Here is a 24619-nt window from a genome sequence, read left to right on the forward strand (position 1 = left end):
TGCTATTTTCTAATTATATCGGATGGAAAGGGGTGCTGCGAGTGCTCTAAAATTAAGTTGCAATCATAATCAATACCAATGTATCAATAAAACTGTATATTCCTTCTAGTTAAGTTAGCAAGAATATTAATTTAATTAATTACTATCTTAATTTTTTTTTGTTTTGTTGAACTAAGTCTTTGTCATTTTGGTTGTGAAGTTTACATGTTACTTAAGTTTTAATTTTTTTTTAAAAGCGATGAGACTCGCTTAAAACAGGATGGCCGAGCTGTAAGCTTGGCCCATATTAATTATCTATAAAACATAGTTGGCGCCACTCAAATCATAACATCATATTAGAAGGCGTCATTGATTGGCTGAAGTTGTTCAACATCTGATCGATAAACGTACTGTATATAAAATTCTTATAGTTTTTAGTTGATGAATTGTAGCATAATAAAGGATAATATTTGTAATCAATATATAAGATGAAAACATCTTTATTACTTAGATGATTTGTGAAACGAGCTTGATGATTTGTATATTAGTCACTAAGTTTATTCATTGTACAATTTGGATTGGCCGATAACGATAAGATAAAAAGGGGAGTGGCTAATAAACGTGGAGAGGTTACCTGTAAGAGTGGTTTTAAAACGACGACATTCAAAAATATACTAACGTAAGAGGAACAACATTTATTTGACACAAATGTAAAAGTTAATAAATTTAAATATGAAATAAAAGTGTAATAATTTATCATAAAGATTGTGTTTGTGATTTCGTCAGACCTTACCCAAAACTACCTATTTATCTATTTAATTGCAGAGATAATGCGTAGACAAGACATAGACGTAGTACCTCTGACACCTCTGACCGTTTTAATTTTTTATTGATATGGTGACCTCGTTGACACTTATTTGAAATGTATATAGACAAGTATTGACACTTGACACCAAAGTAAAAGCATAAACCGAATTTGTAAATCGTTGTTGATAAAATAGAAGTACCTAATGTTTCGCATAATAGCGAGAAAAATGTGCTCTGTACCAAAATCAAAAAACACACCTATTCCTGTGTTTGGTAAGTTAAATTAAAGTTTTCAGTTTTACACCAAGCCTTATATACCTACTAAAATTGGTTTACCTTGGTTTACCTGCATAATATTTTAATATAGGTGTAGAAGGACGATATGTTTCGGCCCTATACAGTGCGGCGCATCAAATGAATCAACTTGACGAGGTCGAAAAACACCTTCGGAGTTTGCAGAAAGAGCTGACTAAACCTAAAATAGTCGACTTCCTCGAAACTAGTATGGTATCATCAGCTGATAAAGCTAAGCTTTTTAAACAAGTCGGCGAAGAATCAGGTAAGTAACAGTTGGAAAATATTAACCCAAAATTAATCCATACTAATACAAATAATATTATAAATTCAAAAGTGTGTCTGTCTGTTAGCTTTTCAGGGCCCAACAGCTAAACCGATTTTGATGACGTACAGAGTTAGCTTACATCCCGGGAAAGGACATAGGCTACTTTTTATTCTCGTGTTTAAGTCTCGTGCATCATCTAGTATTTTATAAAATGCTACAGAAAAATGTGTGAACTTTGCATTATCATTTCAGGGATGCCCCCGGCTGCCGTTAACTTTTTAGCGGTCGTTGCCGAAAATGGCCGATTGAAATTGTTAAAGCGCATTATTCAAACTTTTTTAACTGTGATGATAGCACATAGAAATGAAGCTTTATGTGAAGTAATCACTGCTAAGCCGCTCGATGACATCTCTCGTCAAGCTCTGATGAAGGCTTTGAAAACATTTGTCCAAAAGGGCAAAAATATTCAACTAACTGAAAAGGTGGATCCTTCAATTATTGGTGGACTTATCGTTGGAGTTGAAGACAAGCACATCGATTTGAGTATCGCACGAAGGATACAAATGTACACTGATATTTTAAAACAGTCTGTCTGAAAAAACATAGTTTGTATTCAAAAATTAAATTCATAACCCCCGACTATAAATCTTTTAATGTAAATATTATTAAATAGATTTCCATATTTCATTGGTCCATTGTAAAAGTTACAATTAAAAGCTATTTTTCGGGATAAAATAAAAAAAATCATGAACTAAAATAATAATTTATGCAGTACAATTATCGATAACAAACAATGTAATTATTTATATAATAATATGGCAACGCATACCACATAAATTCAAACAAAAAATCGACTTAAAATACCCGAACATCTATCTACAAATATGATACGGCACCATATTTAAAAGAATATTTTGGGATGTCCGGTCCTGATATGCGATGAGCATGATCACCAATTGAATTATCTCTTGGTGGCATTGAACATGCTGAATTGCCAAGTAGCTTTGGAATTTTCTCAGCGTGAATTCTAAAATTAATTCTATCGTCACTAATTGATCCAGTCATTACTCTTTGGAAACTGGAGGTCAAAGCCCATAATTCTTGTTCTCCTTTGAGGTTATTAACTATTTTCATTCCACTTGAAAATTGTAAGGTTTCTCTATTGATTGCAATTTGGTGGAAATTCCTAGTAGAAAATTCGGTCGCCGAGTTCCAACACCATATGCCAGGTGGCTCCATAAGTCCAAAATATAGGACACCGTCTTTGTCCATAGCTTCGGCTGCCGACTGGTTTGGTCGTTCTTCAGGGAAGACCTGTAAACAAATTTCAATTTTTTTGTACAGGTTTGCATATAAGTACATAATTTATGTAAGTATACAGGTCAAATTATAATAACTGTATTATAATAACTACTGACTTTAATTAAGTCAAATGGTAGCTACTTCGGCAAGCTAAGTTTCCCAAGTGTATTATGAAATCATAGAAATAATCACATCCAAAGACGATGATGAACTACGTTTTCCTTTATATTAGTCAATAAAAATAATCTATAGCATCTAAAGGTTGACTGAATCTACTTAATAGCAAGCTGTTATTTCGTAAGAACCGAAGAAGGAAATGAACAATGAATAACGATTACGAGACAGAAATTATATGAGTGACAATGACGCTTTAGAAAGCAGTTGTAGGTATCTATACAAGTATACAGTGTGTTCCTTTTTTGACTGGGATATTATGGAGAAATCCAAAACCATAGGAGATAGATGGACACTTTCTTAGGAACCTTATTTTTTGACCAACTTCTGCTGTCCCGATTTTTTTTTTTTGATGAAATAATCCTTAGATGAATCTGAGTCGATCGGCATTAAAAAAAATTTTGTCAATTTCATTCATTTTTATGGACAGCTCACGCTTTACCTTAAAATTGACTATGCCAAAATAGTTTTCACGGGTTTTCACAAAAAAGACCTAAGTTTCTTAAGACAGTTAATTCCCTGTACCTATCTCCTATGGTTTTGATTTTCCCCATACCTTACTGTCCCAGTTTAAAAAAATATAATATTCATAATGGTTTTAGTTTATACTTACATTAATAGAATACGGATTAGCATTAGAATTGGAAATGAAAGAGTCGTTTCGAATAACGCTGGTACGGACAACGTTTTCTGTGGTGGACGCCAAAGCGTGGAAGTAGAGGAATCGATCTTGCCCACGCTCGTATGGCGACATCGCCAAGCCTAGAACTCCGTCCATCAGATCGAAGCTCTCACCTTTAAGGCAAAAATTATTAACATTTTATTTTGGAACAAGATAATATAATACAATAAACAAAATCAATGAACATTTAAAAAAAGATTTAAGTAGATAGCGAACCGAAATGAAGCTTTCAACCATATAGTTCTCAACATAGATTTGCTAATTTAATCAAAATCTAGGGTTAACCCTAAATTTCCAATCTCTAAGTCATATAGACCGAAATCCATATTATTAGATACATAATATATTATTATAAATGTGAAAGTGTGTCTGTCTGTCTGTTAGCTTTTCATGACCCAACTGTTTAACAAATCTTTTGACGAAAGGTACAGATATAATTCGTACACCGGAGATGGGCATTGGATTAACCTGGGTAATCAAAGAGTTCTCACAGAATTTTTAAAAGCCTAAATAATAATGCCCATTATTTCGTCAGTCGTGTGAGTAAATGATAATAATACGATTTATTTTTGGGTCACCACTGTACTTTTTACGTAGTATAATATATCTATTACTTGACCATTCCGCAGGCAAACGCACATAACTAAGAAAAGTTAGATGTGAGTGGCTGTGATCGAACCCCCGACCCTCTGAATGGGAGGCCGAAGGCTTATAACCACTAAGCTATCACGGGTTTTAGGGTTCCGGGTTCCTCAAAAGGGAAAACGGAACCCTTATAGGATCACTTTGTTGTCTGTCCGTCCGTCCGTCCGTCGTGTCTATCAAGAAAACCTAGGGTAGGTACTTCCCGTTGACCTAGAATCATGAAATTGGGCAGGTAGGTAGGTCTTATATCAAAAGTAAAGGAATAAATCCGAAAACCAAGAATTTGTGGTTACATAATTAAAAAAAATATGTTTCAATTTTCAAAGTAAGATAACAAACCAAGTGGGGTATCATATAAAAGGGCTTTGCCTGTATATTCTAAAACAGATTTTTATTTATTTTTGTGCATAATATTTTTTGATTTATCATGCAAAATGTCGGAAAAATTTCCCGAGTACGGAACCCTTGGTGCGCGAGTCTGACTCGCACTTGGTCGGTTTTTTTTGCTAAGAGGGCACTACTGTACCCTAAGTGTACTAGAACTATTGAATAACTTACCATCAATAGTAAAAGTACCATGATTCGGGTATGGGTAAAAGTAACGGTGGGTCACCCTCCAGGATCGGTCGTTGGCCACGTCCACCACCAACAGTCCGTAGCCCGACACATCGGCCACGTACACGAAAGTGTCAGAACAGTCATTCGGGTCATTTCCTCGCACGTCAAGGACCTGTAACGCAAAACATTAATTTCTTAACTACTTCATTCAAACTCAATAATACTCAACACTTCAACGGTGGCATAAAAGCTACGCTAGCTATTATATTTTGAAGGCATTCTTGATCCTATTTGTTTAGAATTTGAGCCATTTTTTTTAAATACCTTAGTTAAATTCTTTAATACTTAGATTATAGAATGCTTTCAATTAGACTTGGTACTCGAGTTCGGGTATTACTATATGTATACTCGGGTACTTATATACAAGGTGTAACCAGAATGCCACCAAAAACCATTTGCCTTATCTTGTAGTTTTAGTGATTTAGTATTTTTTAAACCCGCATTGTATAGCGTGGTATAGCGAACAAAACTCGAATCAACGCCCCACCTACGATGCGGCATTGAGTTCGAGTTACCTATTTATGGAACGTTCGTTGAACTCATTCGAGTTCAACGAACTCTAATAAGTTCCACGAGTGAGAACTAGCTGGCATTAGTTAGCCAGATGTTTTGTTTGTAATATATTGTGAACTTTTAAAAAATACAGGACTTTTTATAAAAAAAAACGTAGTTTGTTAAGGTATTTTATCAAAAATCATCAGTACTATCTGTGACATTCAAAATGACAGTTATTTTCTATGCCGGTTTGAAGCACCCCAGCGCGCCGCCGCCGCCGCTCCGGGAATAACACTTGACTCTTTGTTTCAAATGGATTCGTGTTGACACTACGTTGTCAGATGTCTCATCACTCCGAGTACGCTCACATGACACACAGTCCAGCGTAGGTACTTGTATTAGTAGAGGTCATTGCCTTATCCACAATGTTTACCCAAATTATTAACTTCTCTATGAAAAAGGCGCTAGTAGGTAGGATTCGATGGTGTTCAATACACTTAGTTGCTAGCCAAAATTAGGTACATTTTGTTCGTTTTATAGGCATCCAGTTTAAAACGATCAGTTGCTTGTATATATAATTAATAAATAATTACGGGTAATTAACCACTCGTTGTAAAATGATAACACGATGGTCGCAGAATCCATGTTTTGCAATTTTCATTTTTCATTGTCTGGTTTTATCAATCAGTCAAGTAATTATTGAATTGTTCAATAATAATGATTAATGACTTTTATTTTCATTCGTGAAATTAATTTTAGTTGCAAACCATTAACAGAAAAGTAATATTACCTATTCAATTAAGTTTTTATAATGCTTGTGCATCGATTTACAAAGTAATTGTAAATCGACGTGCTTGTGATTGTTCAATTAATAAATGTTTGAAAAATGATTTAGACTTTTTTGCTCCGCTATAATTGTCGAGATATTTTATACATACCTTGATATAAATGTATATGTATATATAGGAATGATTTGAAAAGTTTTGTTCTTATTCACCAATCACGCATAAAAAAATCATAGTAAGTCAACAGTCGTAGCGTGGTCGTAGAACTAACGGTAAATTCTCTTTGTCGTTTTGTCTGCGCAGATAATTATATTATGGCGCTGCCCTATTATTTCACAATGTTACATTGTAGCAGAATTCCCCTAGTCTCCCGAAGAGAAAACACAGTTTCACACTATAAAACTGTTTCTGCTAAGTGCTACGACAAGGCCTCAATTTCTTATCGGTCGAGCCGCGTGCGTAGGTACTATGTGACGCGTACGACTACAACAATTAGCGTCGCTAATAAATTGCCGCCATACGCGACCGATTTCTGCGTCGGACAAATTACTTGACTTACTGTCTTGTCGCTTTGTGTTTGTGCAATGGTTTATGCAATTTAGAAAATATGAATATTGTGTTTTTTTTTGTTCTAACAAAGTCCTCATCATCGTCATTAATATTAACCGAACACGTCCACTGCTGGACATAAGTCTCTTGTAGGGACTTCCACACTACACTGTACTGATAAAAACAATTACCTACTACTATTTTTTGTTTTAGGCTTCCGTGCCTCCAGATGAAAAAAATAAAAAGTAACTCTTATAGGATCGCTTTCTGGATTCGTCGTCTGTCTGTCTGTTGTGTCTGTCAAGGAATCAAAACCTACAGGGAACTTCCCGTTGACCTAGAATCATGAATTTTGCCAGCTAGCAATGTGTTATTCTTATAGTACAAAAATTAGAAAACCGTGAACTACAAATAGTGCCTAAATCACAAAAAAAGTTTTGTTTCTCCTAGGTACGAAACCCTTCGCGTATAAGCCCGACACGCTCTTGGCCGGTTTTTTTTATTCCAAGCAGCCTCCTACCACCTACCATTACATAATATTTTACACATACCTACCTACCAATACCACTGCATCCATGCTAGCTCGCGTTTTTTAACTAGGTATCGTAATAGATCGTAAAATTGTAATAATAATAGGCTTGCGCTGACTGCATTACTTGAAACAGTAAGTGACAATGTAGGTAGGTAAGTAGTCGAAAGTGGACCGCGTCTGCTTAGAAGGTGCTTATTCGCTCTTCTTTTGAAGGTATGTGTACCACTTATACCAGTGTTAAAGCTGGCAGGAAAAACAGAAACCGGAAGTCTTCGGAAGCTTTGGAGATTATAGTGGAACAAGTTATTCCTTAAAATAATAAATATTAATAAATAAAAAATAAAACTAGCGACCCTCCCCGACTTCGCACGGGTGCAATACTGACAGTAAATATAAAAAGTAAAGGGTAAAACCTTGGTAAAACATGGTTAATGTGGGTTATACTTAAGAGATAAACAAATGCCATCGCGGACTTTCATTTTGATTATTTTGATCTATCTCGTAGGGTTCAGCCAGCGTTTGCAATGTAAGCGCAAAAAAATTACAACATCGCATCTGAAACCTCTAAAATTATTATCAGTGTTTCTCTACTATATTATGCATGTATCATACATATAAACCTCTTGGATCACTCTATCTATTAAAAAACTGCATAAAAATCCGTTGCGTAGTTTTAAAGATCTAAGTATACATAGGGACAGACATCCGGAAGCGAATTGTTTTGTACTATGTAGTGATATTGACTCACCGGAGTGATAAACAATGACGTAGCGATATAGTTCAGTGGATCCACTTTGTGGCGGTAGACGAGCTGGTCGGTGTTGAGGTCGAAGGCGAGTAGTTGCGGTGGACACACTTGCTTCTCGCCTATCTTCCCCGCATCCATCACCCACAACCGGCTGCATGTGTCTATCTGAAATTGGAACATATTTCTTGATAGTATAGAAGTCTAAATATTGGTAGTAGGTACAGTCAAAGGCCGTAAGTCGTTTAGCACCTTAATGATCATATTCGCGTGACACGATTATGCACATGCGTTAGAGTTTTTGATGCAATAGTTTCGTGGAATTGCTACTCGAATTCTGAGGCAGACCGTACCTATAGTGAATAAGCGGTGATAGCCTAGTGGTTAAGAGTGAATCCGCCTACGTACGTTACGTAGGTACGTTTTAAGCAATTAAATATCCCTTGCTTTAATGTACAAGAAAAACATCGTGAGGAAACTTGCATGCCTGTGAGCTCTCCATAATGTTTTCGAAGGTGTGTGAAGTCTGCCAATCCGCACTCGGCCTGCGTCATTCTGAGAGGAGACCCGTGTTCAAGTTAGCCGGCGATGGGTTGTTGATGATGATGATGATAGAAGTCTTTATTGCATACAAACCAGGAGAAACACAAAGAGACTAAAAATTAGCGATTGTATGCAAAGGCAGCCTTATTGCTTATAGAGTCTCCACCCGACAGCCTTCAAAGAAAAGAGCCACAGTAGTATTAATACCTACGCGCAATACACATATAGGTACATCGGTATTATTCTTCTGTAATATAACAATATAGTAGGAAGGTATTATTCTACTTTATATTATATTCTTCTATATATATTTTTTTTTTAATATCATAAAGTGCTGAGGACAGTACTTTACTAACATTACAATCTAGCCTACGAATAGCGCTAATAAGCAATATTATATTAACCTAAACTTATAAAAGTACTTATATCTAAGAATCGGTCCATTAACTTATCTTAGTTTACAGTTAGTTTTCATTGAAAGACTTTTTGTTCTTGTGTTCTTTATATTCTTCTATAGAAGAATAGTAGAAGATATTCTTCTATATAAATGCATATATTTTATTGATTAAGTTTTTGTTTTTATTCATTAGATATAAGCGGCTTTGCACGGGTTTATACAATCGTTTCATTAAAAATACAAGTGTAAATTAAAAATTTTCATCACCCCCGACCAGTGAAGGTTACAGTAACTAGAAAAGAGCTGATAACTTTCAAAAACTTGGAGTTTTCCAAACATTTTCCAAAACATCATTTTTAAATAAATAATAATGTATATCTAGGCAACGTCCATCTTGACAGCTTGACATTTGTCAATTGACTTAATATTAAGAATCTAACGGTTATGTAACCTTCTTTTCTACAAGAAAGCTAGAAAAGAGCTGATAACTCTTAAACGGCTGAACCAATTTTTTTGGATTATAGCTAAGAACACTCTCGATCAAGCCACCTTTCAAACAAAAAAAACTAAATTAAAATCGGTTCATTCGTTTAGGCGCTACGATGCCACAGACAGATACACAGATACACAGATACACAGATACACAGACACACAGATACACAGATACACAGATACACAGATACACACGTCAAACTTATAACACCCCTCTTTTTTGGTCGGGGGTTAAAAATCATATTCGGAAGAGAAGTAGATACAGCTGTAATTTCATTTCATGGTCTAGTAAAATGAAAAACACACAATGTCAATAACTGAGCTCAACGAATATTTAAAGAAAAATTCAAACAAAAGGAATCTTTGGTAAATGTTTGTCGTGAAAGCAGCTGTGCCTCTTGAAAAATAAGCTAATCTCTGCGTCATTTAATTGTGAAAGCAACAGCTGAAACTTAACAAATATTTAATTTGTAAAATTTAACAAAGACTTTCATTTTGTACCTATAATATTTTCATATTTTTTACTCTAGCTGAATGCTGATCGTCTAGGTATTTGTTAATTTAAATTAAAATGCCTAAAAGATAGGTTTATAAGACGTACCTGTAAAATGTATGTAGTACCTATTTAACCAAGTGCAATGCATCCCTAAATCCATTAGCGCTTATATTCTGGCAGTACCTAATCATTATTACCTATTGTAATTAGTAGATAAATGAATTACAATATGGCGATCTAAATAATTCATAGAAAGCAAGTGAAGCTTACTAATAATAAAATTTTAATGATAAATAGATGAGGCCCGTGACTTTGCTTACGTGGATTTAGGTCTTTAAATTCCTGTCAGAACATTTTGTTTTTTTAGGATAAGAATACCGATCAAGTGCGAGTCGGACTCGCACTCGAAGGGTTCCGTACCATCGTACAAGATAAACCTAATACCTTTATGTAGAACTCTGCAAGTTAATAACGGTCTGCCTGATTTAGTGAATTAAGTTTTTCGTGAACAAATTATATTTTTTTTTTGTGTGATATAACCACAAATTCACGGTTTTCGGATTTTTTCCTTTACTTGTGCTATAAGACCTACCTATCTGGCAAAATTCATGATATAACCCAATAGGTTTTCTTGACAGACACGGCAGACGGACAGACGGACAAACAGACAGACAGCCGGACAACAAAGTGATCCTATAAGGGTTCCCGTTTTTCCTTATGAGGTACGGAACCGTAAAAATAGCCTATGTAATATGTACATCTCCGGGATGCGAGCTTTCTCTGTATCCATCAAAATAGGTTAAACCATAAAAAGCTAGCAGACAGACAGACACACTTTCTCATTTATAATAATAAATATCTACTTACAAATAACTCTTATTTTCCAAAGACACTTACAGCAACTCTAAATACAGAAGTCATCCCATCACAGTTTTGTCCCTGGTTATCGTGCCAGGAGTAGTCGGGATAGCCGTAGATCAACGTGTCATCACCAACGGTGCCGAGGGTCACGGGGCGGCCTTCGTCGAATCTGGGATTAGTCACGAAGATCCGAGACTTTTGCCCTCCTTTAATTAGCAAAAACAAATTGTAAGTAAATACATATTACATATATGTATATTCCATTCAATTTTATACTTAACTACCTAGCATAGGTAATAAAAAGATCTAGAAAGAAGCATGATATTTTTAAATTCTGATACAAGTTAGCCCTCACCTGGGTGGTATTTTTTTTCTTTCTGAGCATTAAACCAAAACAAAATCTGAGCACGACCGACTCCACCCAGTCTTGTCTGCCCTACCCCTAATGTTTGTGCCACAACGCGTTGTGAGCTATTTATTCGCTCAATCACAATGAGCGTTTTCAGTGTTTGAGCGTAGCATACGAGTATCTAAATGGAATCCATTTTTCATAACGGCCATTAATTTTAATGATTGATCCTCTTTTTAAACGATTGATCTTATTGATTTTTTTTTAGGTACCCAACAGAACCTAAGTGCCCAGCCTGGTTTTTGTGTTCTAATCTTACTCAACCTAAGGGGTATGGCCCGACAAAATATGGCCTTAAGTGGCCTTAAGTTAGGTAGAAATACTAACCCAATAGAACCTAACGGCCGGGCACATGATTATTTATGTTCTAATCTAACTGAACCTAAGTCATTCAATCATCAAAAAAATATATCGTAATTTTCTCGTATTTTTAAAAATTGCTTATTTATAATAGACCAATTAATATTTTAGAGGATCAAATAATATTTGATAAAGATAGGTAATCTAAATGTTAGATATTTTTTAAGTGTATCCTGTATTCTCACTCTTTGTAATTTGGTTAGCAATAAAGTTGTTTAAATAAATAAAAAATAAATAAATGGACTGATTATACTATTCATTACCTCCTCTATGCTGGACGTCAACATCGATCGGCACGGAAGCACCGGGGACGTAATATCGTTTTTCTAAGGCAAGTTGTTTGGCTTCCGGGCTCGGGAAGCCGAATTCCAACGTTGACCATTGCTTCACTATCCTCAAACTGTTTTTAGCGCCAAACGCCGGAGGCCAACAGCAGGCTAGACAGTACGATAAAAGGAAAAATCTCTCTATACCGTACGCCATTTCCGCCTTATAAATATCTAAAAGTTGGGGGTCTGAAACAATATATATTTTTAACGGTTAAACACTTTATCATAATACAAAATTATTTTTTGTAAGGTGAATATATCTCGCAGAAATGTGCATAAGACACGTGGCTTTTGTACGCATTTCTGCGTATGAACGATGAAAATATTGTGTTAGGAAACTACGCAAGTTAGAAATCATTAAGTACGTATGATAGATATGTCATAATATATTAATATAATATGTACATACAATACACACTAATATTATAAACAGGTAGAGTTTGTACTCATTTCAAAAAATCTTTCAATGATAGATACCTATTTGATAGATACTGATAGGCTCTACATTATATCCACCCGAGTTCTATTGGTTATAAATTATATAATTATTATGAAGAAATTAAACAACATTCCGGTCTTTTCTATATTTTTGATATAAGAAAAACCTTAAATGCCAAATGTTGGAAATAATTTAAAGTTATCATACTCAATTCAGATATTTCATTTTTCTTAATTGAATTCTCTGATAATAATATTTAACGACAGTTAATATTTTTAAACCTATTATAAAATAAAATATGTTATAAGTCGCCAAACTTGTGTTGACCACAAGATTCTATGAATAAATTATTTTATGTTAAAAATTAAGCTTAAATTCGCGTCAACACCAATAAATTTTTTGTGATAAGAGGTAAATCATAAATGGACCTAATTGGAAAAAATGTTTATTAATTAAAAGTAATAAAAACGGTAGATCATCTCATAGAAACTATTGTACAAATTACCAAAATGCACCCTTTCAACCTACTTAAAAAATTTTTTATTTTAACATAATTAAAAATAGACGTTGTTATTTTAAAAACGTCCAACACTCATTTTGCCACAACTTATGTGGGAGGCATCGAGTTCATATTGCCAGCTGCTACAGCCAACGCAAAATATTTTCACCGCAAATTCTACTTTCGACGTTCACTAGAAAATGACGTGCTTCGACGCAAAATAGGTTTCGCTGGACATGATAGCTTTTTCCGTTTATCCACCCTGAAACCGCCACCCTAGGATGTAAGTATGTAATGCTAATGAAACTTGTGCCGTATATTATCCATCTTGGACTAAAAAATGATGGACGGACACAGTTCCCGAGTATTCACTTTAGGCACTTAGGGGAGTATTTTATGATGCGTAAATGGAGTAAGCTAACACGATGCACAGTGCAGATTATGAAATTGGTGGGGACGTGGCTTTATACGAGTAGGTGTAATATTTTAAGAAAATAAAATTACCATAACGATTGAGAAGCGATCGGCATACTCTGTTTTGTCGAAGTGTTGTCATCTCGCCTTACACTTTTCACAACAACTAAGTATCTAAGACTTCAGTTTTTTTATATCATGTTAAATAACAATCAGGTGATAAGCGATTACTTAATTTATTCTTAATTTTATTATAAGTAGTAAAGAATTAATGTGACTTTTATGAATTTTGTATCTATTAAATAAACCAATACACTGTAAACAGCAGTTTTCCATGATGTAAAAAAAAATCGCATGTATTCAGATATATTTACATACTAGAGGATGCCCGCGACTTCGTCCGCGTGGATATAGATTTTTGAGGATCCCGTAGGAACTGTTTAATTTTCCGGGGTATAAAGTTGCCTATGTCAATTACAGAGACGAAATTTCATACAAGTCGGAGAAGCAGATGGATCTTTAGGGATCCCGTGGGAGCTCTTTGACTTTCCAGGGTAAAAAGTATCCTATGTCCATCCCCGGGATATAAGCTAACTCTGTATTAGTATAGAATTATGGATATGGATAAACATTTCCCTTTCCGAATTTGCTCTATAGAAAGTTAAGAAGGTTTAAAATATTGATCCTAATTCATTTCTAGTGGGTAACTACTCCAAAATTAAAGTAAACTAAAAGCAGCGCCATCCTTTTCGTGTTAGTTAGGTAAACGTTTTATAAAATTCAAATTAGATATTTTGTGTCGTATCTTTTAGACTCTAAGAACTACCACTATATTCCTATTACTATTATTTTAATAATTCTTGTCACGGCCACGCGGTCACGGTTCTACTTGTTTGAGTTTCAGGTAGATATTTACAGTTTTCTGAATACTGATTGTAAACTTTTTTTATAACACTTTCAAAAATTGCTACCACTGTCAATTTCACTGTACTAAACAGCTATCCAAAACAGCATTTTAGTCAAACGTGTACAAACGGTCAGATAAAATGAGGAACTAACGGCTCTGTCCAAAACATTTGCCAACCGTTACGTCCATTTCAATAATCTAACACAATATGAAACGGTATTTTTGATTCAATCGAGTTTTAGAGAGCCCTGTCCACAAAAGAGCGTTGAAAGTTTTATCATTTCTTACTATGCAAATCTTTTTGATAATAATTAATTTTTGAGCCTATTTTGATACGAACTTCATTATATTATAAGAACAAGTACCTATAAAAAACAACTAATATAATAAACAGGTTTTTTACTATTTTTGATATGTACCTATTCATTATTCACTTACGATATGTTTTAATTTAAAAGGAATAGATGCCTTTGAAAACATGAAAACTTTTAACACACTGACTTATCGGCTTACAAATATATAAAGGAATACCGTTATCTTTATCGCTTACAATTAATGTAGAAAGGTACTTGTAATAAATTAAGTAGTAATGCACATTATTCTAAATTACATTCAAATAAAATTGGGACTTAATAGCATCCGCAACAAGCGATAGTCTTAATGTTTTAAGATAAGTTATATACATGAAAAAACCAATTACAGGAGCTATTTTAATTTGTCATAAGAATTACATTCACAACTTTAATGTCTATGCAAACGGCTCCTGTTTATAGCTTAATTCAAATTAATCAATTTAATGGTTATTTTTTTTTATTTTCCCTGAACTGCGTTATATATATTAAATAAGTACATATTATCTATTCAATACGAATGCTTAATGGTGCAACCGTTTCTATTAAATATTTTTTATACTTATTGCACTCAAGCTCGGCCTCTTCCGCAGAAAATATTCAAAAAAAGATGACGCTACTTATAATATTTCTTTTAACAAATTTTATATAAGTAAGGTAAAAAGTACATCAAAAAGTACATTTGAAAGTATAAACACCTAAAGATTTTTTATTAACACAAGTGAAAACACCATCGAATGCCAATAAGTGACAACTGGGAGAGAATTATACAGGCTAGTTGTTAATATAGGTTCAGATAGAGACAGAAGACAAGGAAAATGAACATCACAATAATCACCTGCTAATCAGTAATAATTGATGTTACAAAAGAGAAAATAGGGATTGTTTAGTTCAACTATTATAATCAGCGAGTTGCGACCCGCGTGACTTTGAAATGCTAATTTAAGTACGTATAACTAGGTATTATTGTTTTATTGATTATGTTTGAATATAATGTTGCTATTTTAAGTATCTGTTACGTAATCTGGTAGATTCCGGTTCGCATAAATAATAATCATTGTAGACAATTATTATTCTACTCATCGTGACATTGAACTTGCCTATGATTAACCCTAAACCATTACACTCGGTCTATGTAACCACAAATGTTTAATAATAATCTATCTACACATTGCTCAGTTTTGCATTTGACTATCATGCTAAACGCTAAACTGGAACAACACCTACTGGGCTATGCAAGTGTATAATACGATAATATACCTAGTTTCGGTACGCTAAGATTTCTGGCATATTATTTATCTAATAACTTCTTAGCTGCAGCTTCCAAACAATCACACTTGAGTAAAATAACTCTAAATATGTGTTGTGAAAAGTCCTAATTCACTGACTGGCTCATCATCGCCCAAATCAAACTCTTGGAATTCCTAGAAAGCTGAAGCTTTGCTCATATGTTCCTTTTATAACTTAGACACGCACAACAGACGGAAACGTTTAAGTGCGGAAACCATCCCCGAAAGAAGAAAGAAGAAATTTACTCAGACAAGAAATAAGGCCGGATTTTTAAAAATTTCTACGGGAGCTAAGTACCTTGCTAGAACTAAAAATCAGACCTCTTTACGTTATCAGTGAATGAGTATAATGCCAGCGATGTAATTAATGTCTTTGGTATATACCTATAACATTATTTTTCACGAGAATTCATCATTCGTCCTTGGACCTTAATATAGTTTTTAAGTATAAATTAGCTTTTTGACCAGATTTGACCAGCTATGCCAGTTTCCACAAGGAACAATATCAGTTTTTCCCACCACCCATTTCTTAAAGAAAACCAAACGTCCTAGAGTTTTTACATTTTCCCCCACTATTGTGTTAGCTATTGCTAAGAATTTTATTTTAATAATTCTAGTCCCTGGATTCGATCAGTCGACTCATGTAGTTTCAGACTGAATTATTGTAGTTTACCCGCTGAAAAGATTTGATATGCGCTATCGATAAATGATAATAAAATACCTCTGAATTACGAATACTAATGACCCATGAATGAATATTATGTATTAAAAATTTGCTATGGCAAAAGTTAAATCGTTTCCTAAAGTGGACAGGTTTATTTATAGTAACAAAAAACCGGCCAAGTGCGAGTCAGACTCGCGCACTGAGGGTTCCGTACTCGGGTATTTTTCCAACATTTTGCACGATAAATCAACCATTATACATAAAAATAAATAAATATCTGCTTTAGAATGTACAGGTAAAGTCCTTTCATATGATACCCCACTTGGTATAGTTATCTTACTTTGAAAATTGAAACAAGTTTTAATTTTTTTTAAAATGATGTAACCACAAATTCGCGGTTTTCAGATTTATTCCTGTGCTTGTAGGTCCTATAATACCTACCTACCTACCAAATTTCATGATTCCAGGTCAACGGGAAGTACCCTATAGGTTTGTTGACAGACACGACGGACAGACGGACAGACAGACAGACGGACGGATGGAAGGACGGATGGATAGACAGACAGACAACAAAGTGATCCTATAAGGGTTCCGTTTTTCCTTTTGAAGTACGGAACCCTAAAAATAACTTTTAGTAGTATGCTGATTTTCAATTTTTATTTTTTGTTTTCAATTCAATTCAACAAATCGTTCAAATGCTTTACGGATGAGATCAATTAAGTTTTTCTCATATCGTGAGATTGTAGCTATTGTTAACTTTTGCTTGTCCTGTAGATTTTTTTGCAATGAGTGTTCAAGGTCTTTTACCTACTTACTATTAGATTAGATAAGAGACACCTTGCTTGTACCTTTTCACCAAGGAGGTGAGAGCATAGTGAATGACGTGTGTTGGAACAAGCTAAAAACGGTCGGTTCATTTTCATCTAATAGCCATAGGTGCATAAAAATTTCATCGATGGCAGTGGTCTCTTTCTTACAGTAATTTTCAAGTTGGAGCTCGCTGAGGGGATCACGAGCGAGCCGATCTTGATCGGAGGTGGAAACATCAGAGCACCGCTAATCAATTCTCTGATCCATTCATCTAGTAGTCCCAGGCGATGAGCTCCTGCCGTACCTACATCGAGATGCATGAGGCCAGGTCAGTACATCCTCCAGTATAAGCCCATTGGTCATCACGCAAGAGGGGCACTAGTGCACTAGTGTTCAGAGTTTCCGAAGCCTCTTAATACTCGTATGAGCTGAGGATGTTCAGCGGAGGAATTTTACTGTGTAGAAGTCCCACATAATCCAATTTGTCCAAAGAGACCGGGTAGGTAGCTTAGGGTCCTCACCCCCGTCAACAAAAAAACAGGTGTAGATATAGCAATAATTTAATACGATGAGCTACGAGTAGTAGCACGAAAATAAAGTAATCCTTATTCATGGGTTTTCATTCACATCCCTAAGTATATCCTGTCAATTGTCTTGGTAGAGAAGCAGCGAGAAGCAGCCTTTTTTAAATTAAATTAAATAATATTGTAAAATACCTATAATAGTCTTATATCTTTATAGTGACCAGTTACGTCGTTTTTGAGCAAACTGCTCGAATTTGCATACATAAATGGTATCTTTGTTCAGAGGTCATAATAATTATGCTATTAACCTTACGACTACGACGCACTTCTACGAATATGACACAGACTAAAATTCCCAATTACCGGAATTTCTTTCATTATTTTATTATCTCGACCCTGGTAATTACAGGTTGATAGGTATGATACAGTTTAAAATTGACAGCACCACCCGGCTCGAGCAAAGTCGGAGCCCTAAGCGAATTACTGGAACCGCGCCCCTTGAGATAAAAAATTCGAAACAAAAAACACAAAATATGATCAAATCTAATTTGTAAAATAATCCAATTACTAGTTTTTTTAGGTGACGTTTTTCTTTTTTCCAAGATAGGAGGCAGGTAAACCTTTGCGTCGAGTTTTATGGCATTTTGTATTTTCGACAAATAGGTAAAAATTCTTGAATTTTACAGAAAAGATGCTGAAACGATAATGAAAGTTTATAAGCTCAGGAAATCAAATCCAGACACTGAACAATGTCTTGAGTGAACACGTTTGACTTCTTACAAATTATGCAAAACCAGATTCGCTGGTGAAACAAGCGCGAAAATTTTCGCGATATTTTTTTAACGATTCATAGCTAACCGCGCCCACACGAGCTCGCCTCTTCCCCAAATTACCTACAGCACTAGCACAGACCGGCCCTGGATTGAGTCTGATTGACTGGGATTTTTTTTTTTTTATTTTTATTTTGAAAAAGGTAATTTGGAAATAATAAATCCATCTAACTACTCATCAGATTTTACATGAACTGACTACATGTTTTCTACAGCCTTTGTGAAAGATATAGAAAATCGATTAAGATTTGACGGAGTTTTGAAGTTAAATCGAAAAAAAAAAAACATTTTCTATCCCGAACGAACTCTATTGGTTTTCGGGATTAAAATTCCAAAATTAGATATATAAGTACCTTAACCTTCTCTCAAAATCCTTCTATATATTGGTGAAAAACATGTGAAAATCTCGACCGTAATTTTGGAGATTAGACTGCACTAACGGACAAATTCGGCGGTGTTACTTTTATTTATGTACCTAGTAAAGTTACGTTAATAGGGGCATATTATATTACAATTGATGACAATTATTATTATTGATGACAATATTATTATGGCAAAGCTTACGTACCTGTGTTTTATTATGAAGTTACTTCCGGTTGTTTGTAAACGAGGTAAAAATATCACTAAAGTAATTTTGTATGAGCAATTTACATGCGAGCGTCTCTCACGAAGGACTAGCGCTGACTGTAAGGAAACATCACTAAATATGAATAAGTATGTATTTTTAATATTCAATCGATTATTTGTTTTATATAGCACGAACCAATTCTTGCTATATCTAGGAACCATTTGAAGTAGGTACACTAAAACGTCAAGAGTGGACACACCCACATAATAAACGCGCACGCATATGTTAAACAACTTTTTATGCCTGGTGAACGTGAGAGCTTAATTTGCTTTTATTATATTTTTAGAACATCAATTAAGATTTAAAGGACGGGATTTATGTATTTTAGTAAGATAAAAATAAACTTTACGGACACATTGCGCCCCTCAGATGTTTGCGTGCTAAGCACACAGCGACAAAAAAAATAATATCGTATCTCAAGTTGAGATTTCCAGAATGTTACTAAAATATTAGAATTTCTAAGTTTATTTAAAGTGAATTACTAAGTGATCCCCACAACTTCGTCTGGGCTTAGATTTTTGGAAATCACGTAGAAATTCTTTAAAAAATATCCATCCATAGAAAAAAATACGTCAATCCGTTGACGTTGACACGTGATGACGTGATTGAAGGACCAATCAACAAACAAACAAACATACTTACGAATTTGTAATATCAGTAGTGATTCAGCCTAGACTATTTTAAGTTTTAACGCGTTTTTACTACTTACACCTAGATAGGATAAGTTCAAGGATTTTCAATATTTCTATTTTAAAAGAATAAGACAGTATAATATCTTGCAGCTTGAAGATTCTAACCTGCTGCGCCCCTATATCACATAGTGTACTATTATTTTAATACCATTTTTTTTTTTTCAAAAAAAAATGTAAACGTAAGTTCACACGTTTTTGTGCCTCCGGTGTTCATAGATTCTAGACATCAAATCAAACTGGTATAAAACAACTCGACCTCCTTCCTGACTCTGATAAATCGAGGTCATAAGTATCTCCTGGTATCAATGATAAGTACTCTAATAATCAGTATCTCAAGATTTTTTTACCCGAATGCCCAAAAAAGGAGTGTAATGTTTCAGAGTTCATGTATTATGTCGCTATGTGAGTTTCTTTTTCGACCATAACTTCTAAATGCCTGAACAGATTTGGATGTAGGTATGGGGTGTCGTCAGCATCATTAGAATCATTACAACTCCTGTGCTCGCCATCTCGTCTCGAGTGACACTGGCTATATAAATTTATTGAAAAAAAATGCAATAGGTATGTCAGAATAGTCGTGTTTTTAACTTTTTTAATCGTTCCTTCATTGTGAGATAAAGGAGACACTTGTTATCATTGATATATTATCAGCCATCCAAGCTTCTTATACCTATATGCATCCTATATGTGACGTAGACCGCAGTCTGTACAATTCTCTGGCAAATGCACATTCATATTTTCTTTGTTATTTGCGTTTACCTAATGTTGGCTTATGCTAATCTCTCACAAAAATGTTGACAATACAACTAATCTCTGCATTTTTAACCGACTTTTAAAAAAGTAGGTTATTTACTTAAGTTAATACGTCGGTAGAACTTCGTATTACTTTATTAGTCTTCTTGAACCTTATCAAATTGATAAAAACTTCAGGAAAATAATTGTTCTTGACAATAATTTTATTATTCCTATTTATTAAAAATATTTCATTAGGTTTTATTTGCAAAAGATTTCAATTTTTATCATTTTTGTACACCGTATCTGAGTTGCCAATCAGGTATCTATATGTATACCTACACCATGGATGAATGATTAACTGCACAAACAACACGCATGACAGTGCGCGATTTGTTTCACACATTACACGTAGGTCCTTCAAATACTTTACTTCACGAGAATACAAACAAACTTAACTTATAAATAAACAATTGTTTTAATAATGTAGCAGCAGCGATCCGATAACGCGGGCTACCGCTTATATTTTACGACATAAATGATAAAACAATCAACAATGACCGGACATACCTTGACGAATGCAACTGTGGTTTTGATTTTCAGCAAGAGCTTAGCAACTCAAATCCGAGCTAATTGAACCCGGACGTGATTTGAATTGATTCATAATAATTGGGTCAGATAAAAAAAAAGATTCGGACGAATTGAGAACCTCCTCCTTTTTTCGAAGTCGGTTAAAAACACTACTTTAACAGATTTTGATGAAATAGAGAGAAATGACATAGAGCTTACATGCCGATGACTCTTTTTAACCCGGAAAATCAAAGAGTTCCTACAGAATTTTTAAAAGCCCGCATCCATTCCATGGATTTTAGAAAAAATGGTATAGAGATAGCTTGCATCCTGAATACTCACATAGGCTTTTCCAGAAAAATCAAAGAGTTCTCACGGAATTTTTGAAAAACCTCAGGTCACTTGAACAGCTCTTATGATAGTACGGTATCCGGTGAGTCCGTGAGCTTGGATTTTTCGCTCCGTAGTTTGGAGATTAGCAGCCTTTAGTACTTACTACCTACTAGTGTTAGAACCAAATAAACTTAAGATCTTACCTGCAAAATCATTTCCAAGTGCGAATTGTCTCAGACTGCATCGTCGTCTAGCATAAGTCGACATACGAGGATATTCATACGCAAACCTGCCAATGAGAAAAAAGTAAATAAGTATATAAATACCTAGGTACTCATTTAAATGGGTATTGGGTAGTACTATGTATGGATGACTTCATTATGAAAACGAGTTTTAAGGAAACAGCGTGACAGTGGCAATTAAACTGGCAAAAAGTGTGAACCTTATTGCCCACTGAAATGGACATTAGTAGATAGGTACTACGAGTAGGTACGCTGGAAATATTACGTGCCATTCAAAATGACACTGAAGGTAAGGTACGGTCTCTCGTGTTGACACTATGTTGATAAATGTCTCATTATTCATCACTAAGTTTTAGTTCCGAGTACGCTCCCATGACGCTCACTGCTGCTATCGGCTTACAAGTGTACCTTAATTAAAAATTTATAACACCCCCAACAAGTGAAGGTTACAGTAACGAGAAAAGAGCTGATAACTTTCAAACGGCTGAACCGATTTTCTTGGATTATAGCTAAGAACACTCTAGATCAATCCACCTTTCAAACAAAAAAAAAACTAAATTAAAATCGGTTCATTAGTTTAGGAGCTACGATGCCACAGACAGATACACAGATACACACGTCAAACTTATAACGCCCCTCTTTTTGGATCGGGGGTTAAAAATGGCGATAATCAAGTTTTTTCAAAAACAGGTCGGCAATTATAGCGATTCCAGCGTAAGTAGGTACATACTTGTATAAGTAGAGGTCAGTGTTATTGCCTAATTGCGTCTTCATTTTTACGACTACAGTAAAACTGCAAATGAACTTGAGATTGTCAAGTCCAAATCATTCTTCCAAATTCTTTCAAAACTTTTTATTTCAAAACGCCGCGCCAGCACCGGGGCCAACTGAACTAAAATACTAACACAAAAACTTCTCAGTAAAGTTTGTTGGCAGACTTGGAAAACCATGAATCGATTGGTATCCCTACTAATATTATAAATGCGAAAGTGTGTTTGTTTGTTAATTTTTTGGTTTGTCCTTCAATCATGCCGCAACAGAATAACAGATCGATGTGATTTTTTGCACGGATATAGTTAAAGACCCAAACACAGATATTAAGGCTACTTATTATCCCAGAAAATCAATGAATTCCCACGGAATTTTTAAAAACAAAATCCGCGCGAACGAAGTCGCGAGCGTCATCTATTTTCTTATACTTACCTATTACTAGTAGAACTACAAGCAATCATATCTGAACCTACTCAGATTTTGAGATTACTGAACTCACAAAAGAATGGTCGTATTTAGCCATAATTTATATAGTGTCAAAGTACATTCTTTATTTGTGAACATTGAAACTTGCCTGAACGGTGACACCTCTAACTATTAATTGGAGTTATGCGCGTTTTATAAGCAAATATGTATAACTTGCTTTAACAGCGAAGGAAAACACCGTGAAGAAACCTGTATATCTGAAAGTTTTCCATATAATGTTCTGAAAGCTGTGTACTTAAAATCTGCAAAGTGAATCCATAGCCAAACCCATTCTGAGGTTCATGCTCAAGAGCGAGCTGCGATGGGTTGATATGATGATGAAAGCTTGCAAACCAACAGAGAAACAAACATGTCAATAGCACGGCCAAAGCCGGGCCGAGTCAGAAGTAACTTTCAATAAAATTAGCTCGGGAAGCGAAAGTGATCTACCGTAAAATTGTTTATTGAGTTTGTTTACAAAAAAATAATTGAATGTAAGTACGATGGTAAATTAGTCCATATTTAGAATATCGGACAGCTTTATCGACTGTTTTAAGGAGGATAATAAAGATAATTAAGTAGTATAGGGTATGTATTTAGACTTCGAAGGAAATGAATAACTTTTCTAAACTATTTGCCGCCATTCACACCACAGTCCACTTTTTGTAGGTATGATTCATCCATAATCCAGATTCCTGAATATTTCTTTTAATTTTATTAATTCTAGCAGATTCCCACGCTTGTATCATCATCATGTCATTTCAACCTATTACTCATCTACTACTAAGCACAAGTCCCCTCTCAGAATTAGAATCATTTAGGTTATATTAGTCGCTGAAAGTCCAAGTACGGATTGGCAGATTTCACGCACCTTTGAGAACAAACACTGCGGGTTACTTTCAGGCACGCAGGTTTCGTCACGATGTTTGCCTTCAAAAGCAAGTGATATTTAATTCAAAAATCAAAATATTGTATTTCCGCAAAATAATGTATACCGCAATATAATATTAAGGTCCATCCTATTTTTAGTTTGGATATATTGTATACCTCGCACCTTTTAGGTAGAATATATTATAATGATGTACCTTAACTATTAACTAAAATGCACCTAACTCCAAAAAGAAAGAAGTGCGTGCCGGGGATCAGATCCGGCAACCCCGAATAAGAGGCCGACGCGGACGTCTTAACCACTAAGCTGTCATGGATCACCATGTCACTGCTGCCCACATTAACATTTAAAGTAGGTATAAACCTTCTCAGGCAATGTACCTATCTACCTAGGTACCTACCTACTAAAATATTATGATAATGAAAAGTGAAAACCGCATTGAAATCCATTAAAAAAATTGAAAATTATAAACATGATTAATAAATGATAACACAGACATATTATAGGTTTATCACAGAATAGAACTAAGTAGTTTATGGTAGCTTAAAGAATAATTAGAGAAATAACAATTACTTACCCGGTGGCCATTGTTTAATCTGCTTCCTGCACCTGTCCATAGCTGAATGTTTTTCATCTGCTCAGTGACGAAGAACGATTGATTGCTTTGCAATAGTGATCTAGGCGGGTGGTAGGGCTTCCGCAGGCCCCTCCGAGTAAATTAAATCCATTCACCTAGAAATCAATCTTTCGTTTCGGATTGGAGAACGTACAAGCCAATTGGTTTGACACAAAATTATTGAAATGCTTGA

At 34.8% G+C, this 24619-nt stretch overlaps 2 protein-coding genes across 11 annotated transcripts; one reads left to right on the top strand and one right to left on the bottom strand.

The window, feature by feature from the left end:
* Positions 1 to 868: 868 nt before the first annotated feature.
* LOC123871735 (ATP synthase subunit O, mitochondrial-like) lies at positions 869 to 1987 on the top strand. Its single transcript, XM_045915670.1, has 3 exons — positions 869 to 1059; positions 1154 to 1345; positions 1601 to 1987. Exons 1-3 carry the CDS (start codon positions 990 to 992, stop codon positions 1942 to 1944), a joined length of 606 nt encoding a protein of 201 aa, XP_045771626.1. The 5' UTR covers positions 869 to 989; the 3' UTR covers positions 1945 to 1987.
* Positions 1982 to 24413, bottom strand: LOC123871724 (major royal jelly protein 1-like). 10 transcript variants are annotated; one of them, XM_045915644.1, is made up of 8 exons: positions 24388 to 24413; positions 21647 to 21732; positions 11697 to 11948; positions 10701 to 10870; positions 7879 to 8043; positions 4710 to 4881; positions 3438 to 3619; positions 1982 to 2662 (listed from the first exon to the last, which is right to left on the bottom strand). In XM_045915644.1, the coding sequence occupies exons 1-8, from the start codon at positions 24396 to 24398 to the stop codon at positions 2225 to 2227; spliced, it is 1476 nt and encodes a 491-aa protein (XP_045771600.1). In that variant the 5' UTR covers positions 24399 to 24413; the 3' UTR covers positions 1982 to 2224. The 10 variants fall into 10 exon arrangements, with proteins under 10 accessions (XP_045771600.1, XP_045771610.1, XP_045771602.1 ...); XM_045915654.1 differs by lacking the exons at positions 21647 to 21732; positions 24388 to 24413 and adding exons at positions 17302 to 17438; positions 19057 to 19246; XM_045915646.1 differs by lacking the exons at positions 21647 to 21732; positions 24388 to 24413 and adding exons at positions 13205 to 13409; positions 15070 to 15156.
* Positions 24414 to 24619: the final 206 nt, after the last annotated feature.

This window comes from Maniola jurtina, chromosome 14 (assembly GCF_905333055.1).
Source record: "Maniola jurtina chromosome 14, ilManJurt1.1, whole genome shotgun sequence".
NCBI classification, from domain to species: domain Eukaryota; kingdom Metazoa; phylum Arthropoda; class Insecta; order Lepidoptera; family Nymphalidae; genus Maniola; species Maniola jurtina.

Bases quoted from the DNA above. Each gene is read 5' to 3' on its own strand.
- LOC123871724 (XM_045915644.1), bottom strand. The intron at 4,882-7,878 runs GTGAGTCAATAT...TTTGCGTTACAG, and splicing joins CGTCATTGTTTATCACTCCG to GTCCTTGACGTGCGAGGAAA. The intron at 3,620-4,709 runs GTAAGTTATTCA...TTTGCCTTAAAG, and splicing joins TGGTACTTTTACTATTGATG to GTGAGAGCTTCGATCTGATG.
- LOC123871735 (XM_045915670.1), top strand. From the start codon at position 990: ATGTTTCGCATAATAGCGAGAAAAATGTGCTCTGTACCAAAATCAAAA. The intron at 1,060-1,153 runs GTAAGTTAAATT...ATTTTAATATAG, and splicing joins CACACCTATTCCTGTGTTTG to GTGTAGAAGGACGATATGTT. The intron at 1,346-1,600 runs GTAAGTAACAGT...TTATCATTTCAG, and splicing joins ACAAGTCGGCGAAGAATCAG to GGATGCCCCCGGCTGCCGTT.